Source organism: Embiotoca jacksoni, unplaced genomic scaffold (genome assembly GCF_022577435.1).
Source record: "Embiotoca jacksoni isolate LCO1_2020_lvr unplaced genomic scaffold, fEmbJac1.0.p SCAF_5, whole genome shotgun sequence".
NCBI classification, from domain to species: domain Eukaryota; kingdom Metazoa; phylum Chordata; class Actinopteri; family Embiotocidae; genus Embiotoca; species Embiotoca jacksoni.
In genome coordinates this window covers 17,371,019-17,377,833 of record NW_027185403.1, presented here as the reverse complement: position 1 = coordinate 17,377,833, position 6,815 = coordinate 17,371,019, and the positions used below count along the sequence as shown (strand labels likewise).

The following is a 6,815-nucleotide window of genomic DNA, read 5'->3' as shown; positions in this document are numbered from 1 at the left end:
AACAAGTAAACAACAACATGTTAGCACACTATCTTTAGCATCTAGCTGTGAGCGGTGTGCTGTGGCCAACAGACCCAGCAGCAGACTGTCGACTCTCGTCATGTTGACTTAAGACACGTTTCTTACGGTGAGTCTTGAGTTTGATTCTAAAATGCTACATTGATGCTTTCTTTCCTCGTGACATATTGAGATGATGAGGCAAACTAACACTGCATAACATTTCTCAATTGCTTTATTAATTAATTGTCATTATCATTTTTATTCAAAAAAGTTATAATTTTTTATAACTTTTAAAATTGATTAATACTTTACTTGAACTTGAATTCACATCGAATAGGCTGTTATAAAAATCCCAGTTGAAGACCTCGTTTAACTGCCATCACAGCTCTGGTCAAGATGGGCTGCTCTCTTAAAAAGAGGCAATCATGCATATTGAATGGTGCAAGTAAGTTCTGGCCCAATAATCATTAGCAACAATCAATTCCACATCATGAGGTGGCGTGAAAACAAGCCGTGATGAAATATCACTGCGGGCAGACAGCCCTTATCAGCGGGCTTTGCCTAACTTCCTGGAACCAACGAGCCTTTTTTTAAAACAGCAGCAAGCTAAAGATTAACAGAATTTAGTGTGCACGTTACCGCCGAGGATCAGAACGTTTTAAGATCTAGTTCTATTTGTTCCTGATGTATAGCTATGTCTTGACTGATAGAGAGCCAGATATTCACTTTTTCATTTCAGAAAGACACAGAAGTTACTGGTATCGTTTTAATGCTGTTTTTCAGCTTGTTTTTCATTGGCAGCATCAGACCAAACCAGAAGTGGATGATGCTGTTTAAAGAAGTTGGCCTATTCTGAATCCACCTTTAACAGCTTTAAGGGTCAAAGGTCAAGAGTCCCCTTTGACCCCTGTGTCACCAAAATATAACCTGCAGGCAGATGAGCCAGAGCTTTTCAAGGATGTGAGAAGCCATTGTGTTTGTGTTTGGGAGCCGCATGTTCTCCATGTGTAGAAAAAGTGAATACAAATGGATAACAGAGGCGTAATGAGGAGTGATCTCAGAAAGATGCTGCTTCTGCTAAGCTGTTACACATTTCCCGACGCTGGGGATACAGCCAATGGAGGCAGAAAAAATTCACAATGAGACACAGTGTCTCCGAGCAGACGCAGTGGCCAAAATTTCAAAGGTCTGGCTTGTGAGTGAGGGTCCGCCCAGCTCCAGTGCAGGTTGCCTTGGGCTGGCAGGTTGTTCCACTGCAGTGTGTATGAGAGGAGTTTTTCTCCGGAGTGGGCAGGGCCGCTGGTCTTAACATATGTAAGCTCCACAGGGGTCTGTGACGGCACACACCGGCTATCTGGACAATGCGTCCGTCATTAACCTCCGTCTTCTTGCATCTCTGTCTCGCTGCATTTCAATCGGCCTCCGTCCCTCCGTCTCCCACTCATCTCTCCTCCTCTCTTTGTTTGGCCCACGTTATCTTCATCCCCTGCTGTCCATCTCCCTGTCCTCCTCCCTGCATGTCCCTCGCTTTCTCTTTTCTCTCCCCCTGTGGCCTGCTTTTCATCTCTCCCAGTTTCACCCGTTCTCTTACCCCCCTCACCCCTCCTCCCCCTTCTCCTCCTCCTCTCTCTCAGTCTTTCTGCCCTTCACGATGTCCCCCCCCCCCCCTTCACCCTCTCCCTGGATCCGCTTTCCAACCCCTTCTCCTCCTCCTCCTCCCCCAACTCTCTCTCAACCCCCCCCCCCTCCGACCCCTCAACCTCCCCCCCTCCAACCCCCAATCCGCCCCCCTCTTCTCTGTCCGCCGTTCAATCCCCCCACACACACACAGCCTCCCCCCTCCTCCCTTTCTCTCCTGCCATCTTGCAGGCCAGTGGAGCCAGACTGCAGGCGTTCAGGGAGTCACTGGACCTGCTGGGCAGCGGGTGACACAGATTTCCGGTGTATGTGTGTGTGTGTGTGTGTGTGTGTGTGTGTGTGTGTGTGTGTGTGTGTGTGTGCATGTGTGACGAGACCAGGGAGGGGGGATTAAGCTCCAAATCACTAGAAAGGCACTGAAGAAAGAGGGGGGAGACAAAAAAAAAAGCTGCAGATCCAAGAATTTGAAATTCCCCCTTTGTCTGGGAGATGAAGAAACACTAGACTGTGGACTCAGACTAAAAGACTGTGTGTTTCTCATTCAGTGGGAGCGTTGTAATAGCATGATGTTGGAGCTCACTGCTTTTCTCCATGAGTTGGCAGTGTCCTGCGTTGGCTGGCGTGCAGCGCTTTCTCTCTCCCTGCCTGACGAAGACACACACGCACACATGCACACACACACACACACGCACATACACAACCCCCCACCCCCACAGATGCACGCACGCACACACGCACACACACACACACACACACACACACACACACACACAGTCCCTCTGCGATCCCCCTGACTGAAGGCTCACAGGAAGTGCAGCCGTGGCCCAATTATAGCGTGACACCTCGGGCCGGCCGTTGCCATGGTTACGTCTTCCCTGCGGTCCCCTGGAGTGTGGCGCCGAGGAAGAAGGTCTTATCACATCAGCCATCGTTACGGCAACAAGCAAAAACCCACCCTGTAGCCTCAGTCCAGCTGGCTGTGTATTTGGTTTAAAATCTGCGTGTGTGCGTGTGTCTGCATGTGATATATACTTGTGAAAAAAAAGAAAGGGAAATTGCATCAGTGTGTGAAGGAGGACGCAGTATTTGTGATTGCATGTGCATGTCAGGTTAGGTGTGCTCGAGTGCATGCACTGGACTTGCCAAGGCAGCGTGTAGGTGTGTTTGTGTGTATGGGTCTGTGGGGTTGCGATAAGGCTCTCAGCCACACCATTAGGTGACTCATAATCCACACAACCTCACACACACATGAGCACACGCGTGTGCAAGTGCGAGCAGAGACACGGTTGCAAACAGACACATACACCCAATTAGAAACACACACACACACACACACACACACACACACACACACACACACACACACGTAGCATAAACCTTGTAGACAAGTGCACATGGCAAATTTCTTTTATTTCAAAAGAGCAAACAGAGCTATACAGTACAAGTTGCACATGAAATAATTTAGCCGAGGCTGAACTCATTCATTTCTTACTGATGCAGTGACGTCAGAACAACAGAAACAAAACTCCCCCCATTAGAAACAAAACATTTGGCTCCTTTTTATGTTGAAGCACAATACATCCAAACTGGAAAGCAATGTAAAAAAAGACATAATGTTTTCCAGATATTTACAGTCTATTTACAGCATTTTTGTCATCATCTAAATATTGACACACATTGGTATCCTTCTTTCTCTCCTCTCCAATTCACTGATTGTCAAAAGAAAGGATGGGAACGAGTGTGGACATTCTTAAACGGAGCTGCAGCTCCTCACTAAACACAAGATCTGAGGATCTTTGAACCACAGTCCGATCATGTTAACATTGTGTCCCGTGTGTTTTTATGAAACTGCAGCTCCTCAACAATCATCCAACCAGGATCCTCTGACAAATGCTGCCACCACAAGCATTACTATCCATCCAAGGCGCTGTTGCTTCTCTCCTGTGCCAGACCCAAAGTAAAGTCGGACCCCCTTAGATCAAACCCAGACACCCTGCTCTCAAACCCGGGCCCTCCAGGCTTCCTCTTCAGCTCCTCACACTTCCTGTATTTACAGATCTGGTGTCCCCTCTTGCGATTGCGACAGCTGCTGCACTGTTCGCAGTTCGTCTGACGCCGGCACGGTACACACTCCCCACACCTCTTCCTCTTCCTTCTCCCTCCGCTGCCCCCGCCCAGGGAGCCAGGAGAGTAGCCTTCGGCCACCAGCCCCTCGATGCCCTCCGCTCCCATGGCCGTGCTTCTCCAGTGACCTCCCCCCATCTGGAAGCCCGCCAGAGGGAACAGAGCGGGGCTGAAGGGGAACCAGGCACCCAGGAAGGGTTGGAAGTCAGTGCCACATCCAGAGGAGTCCTCTTCCTCCTCCTCAGGCCCAGATCCACCTCCCTCTTCATCCCCCTTTCCTCCCTTTGCCTCTGCAGCCTCCCTTTTAGCCGGCTGGCTGCTCTGTGCACCCAGGCTGGCTTGCTCTGTGGTGGCGGGGGTGAGAGCCAGCAGCCCGGCGCGCATTAGCAGCTCTGCGGCATGGGCCAGGTGGAGTCCGCTGGGCGACTCCCACATGTCGGGCCAGGAGGGGGCCCGGCGGGGCTTAGTGTGCCCGGGCTGGGCGGCCTGCTGCTGGGATGGGGAGGGCTGGATCAGGCCTTTGACATCCACGGCTGGGGAAGGGGTGGAGATGTAATGGGAGAGGTTGTAGGGGTGGCTGGAGCGCTTAAGGCTCCGTCTCAGTGGCTCGTTGGGGATTTTCGCACTGCTGTGGGCCTGATCTGGGGAGGAAGGGCCCGCAATGTCTACCGCGGTGGACATAGCAGTGGCTGGGTATGGGGGGTGTCTGTCCTTGTGTGTTTGTGTGTGTGTGTGTGTGTGTGTGTATGTGTGTGTGTGTGTGGGAGGAGAGGTGAGGGAGAAGGGGATTGAAGCCGATGCGGGGTTGACAACCGTCCTGCTGTTACTTCAGCCAAAATGGCAAGCCTTGGCCTGTGTCCCTATTCCCATTCTCTGCAGCAGCCTCAGAGTCCTGGAGAGCTAGAAATGAATAGGGGATGAAGAGAGGAAGGTTAAGAATAGAAATGTTGGAGAGACAAATACAGAAAGAGAGTAAACAGGGAAGACCAGACTGGAAGATATTTTCCCAAACAGAGCTCCTAAACACTGTCAGAGTGCAACGAATCTGTGTTTAAAGACACATCTAACATATATGTAGATATGTTTAGACATAAATCTGCCTGAATAGAGGTGAACAGACCCATGTGTCTGACAGTGCATGCCTTGCCAATGATTTCCGCATACAGGAGGCAGTATCCCTTTAAGAATTTCACGGTATATCAATGCAATCAATAACAGAGCGACAACAATATGCAAAGATATGCGCATATGCGCAGGTCAAATGTGGAGCGCGCTTTTCAAATACATTTTGACGACTGCTGTTATGTGTGCCAGCCAAAGCTTAAGCTTACCAGAGAAACACAAAATAAGGGACCGTAAAAAAACAGGCTGTCTTTTGTCTGGTATCGACGACGAGGAGCGAGGTGCGCAACGATGCGGTTGCTGTGGATAAAAAAAGACCAGGCTATATTCCATGTCCACATTTGTAGAAAAACTACTCGGCTGATTCAACACGGGACACGTATGTTATTACAGGATACGTGTATAAAGCGTTTGAAGGATCGATCGGGGATCCAGATCGATCCTTTCAGCGTCATTAAGGTTACCTAAGACGGTGCTCGACCGACGCCACGGCGAGCTGACCACAGTCCGAGTGGTCGCTGCGACACGGCGCTGCGCGCAGGAAAAGGCGACAAAACAGCACAGCGAAAATCAACAGGAAGTGTCGAGAAAAGGTCCCTCCTTACCTTACAGATACGACCCGAACTCTCCTGTCAAAGATATGATGAAGTCATGAACTAATGGCGTGGTGATTGTAGCGTATATGGACGGCGGAGCTGCCGATTCCTCCTCCACCTCTCCGTCCCGGAGGGTCTGCAAACACTCTGCACGGAATTTGGGGGCGTCGCTCAAAATGCGAAGTGGACTCTGCAGTCGAGGCTGTGGTCAGAGCGACCCCATAATATCCACAGGAACACTTCAACACACACGAACAGCTGACAGTATGAATACTGTGGCGGATCAAACCTCACAACATCCAGGAATCCACTTCATCATGGACATTCAATGTGTCCATCAACAAGGGCGAAAACTGTCGCCAAGAAATATCTTCTGCTCTTATTTTAGGAGAAATATTACAGATACCAGACATATTTAAGGACAACACTACCAACTATGTGTCATAATAATAATAATAATAATAGTAATATGATACATATAGCCTATACATGAAAATGTAATCAGGTCTATTGAGAACAACTTGCTCAAGGACGGCAGTCATTGAATGCTTTGTGTTTGTTTTTAAATAAAGAAATAGTCATTAATTAATCATTAAACCTATTAAATAATACATATATAATAAACATATTAGGGTTCCTCATAGACTGTGTTTAAGCAAAGAGCAATACCCCCATTGATTCCCAAGTCCTGTTTACTTATTGACAGAATTTCTGTAAATAAAGACTATTTGCTGTGAAAAGCAAAATCACTGATGTCACTGAAAACACCCGAGCATAAGTGGTATAAACATTTTATTGTGGACAAGTACAATAAAGGATTTCAGCAGAAGTAAAAACAAACAAACAAACAAACAAACAAAAAGTTTATTTTTAACGATGTGAATTATCAATTTTATTCCCACCGGAATCTGCTGGTCCTGGGCCGCGAAACTTAAAGTGTTGGCTTAATGTGTCACACAGAAACAAACAAAAACAAAAATTAAAAAAACAAACAAAAATAAATAAAACAACATATAATTTCGAATTTAAAAAAAAAAAAAAATGTCACCAATTAACTGGACATGCCGATTCTGAAAAACACAATCAAGCAGTCAGAATATGTTAGCAGAAACTAGCCTTCATGCTAACGCTCCTCGGGTTTAAAGCACGTGCTCGGTAAAGACTGTCCATAAAGCAGCGCTCGTGCTGTCTGATAAAGGTGACTCCTCACTCAGGGACGGCAGAGTCCACTCCACCTCTTCTGAGAGGCCTCCGTTGCATCTGGCACGCAGCCAGATCCCTCGTGCGTGTGTGCGTGTGTGTGTGTGTGCGTGCGCGTGTCACTATGGGAGCAGG

General features: G+C 48.2%; 1 protein-coding gene across 2 annotated transcripts; it reads right to left on the bottom strand.

Moving 5' to 3' along the window:
• Positions 1–3,029: 3,029 nt before the first annotated feature.
• On the bottom strand, positions 3,030–5,686 carry LOC138211477 (CXXC-type zinc finger protein 5-like). Of its 2 annotated transcripts, none has more exons than XM_069171409.1 (2): positions 5,490–5,686; positions 3,030–4,662 (listed from the first exon to the last, which is right to left on the bottom strand). In XM_069171409.1, exon 2 carries the CDS (start codon positions 4,441–4,443, stop codon positions 3,550–3,552), a length of 894 nt encoding a protein of 297 aa, XP_069027510.1. In that variant the 5' UTR covers positions 4,444–4,662; positions 5,490–5,686; the 3' UTR covers positions 3,030–3,549. The 2 variants fall into 2 exon arrangements, with proteins under 2 accessions (XP_069027510.1, XP_069027511.1); XM_069171410.1 differs by lacking the exon at positions 5,490–5,686 and adding an exon at positions 5,094–5,358.
• Between the last annotated feature and the right edge of the window lie 1,129 nt (positions 5,687–6,815).

Excerpts from the sequence above, each read along its gene's own strand:
- LOC138211477 (XM_069171409.1), bottom strand. The coding sequence starts at position 4,443 with ATGTCCACCGCGGTAGACATTGCGGGCCCTTCCTCCCCAGATCAGGCC.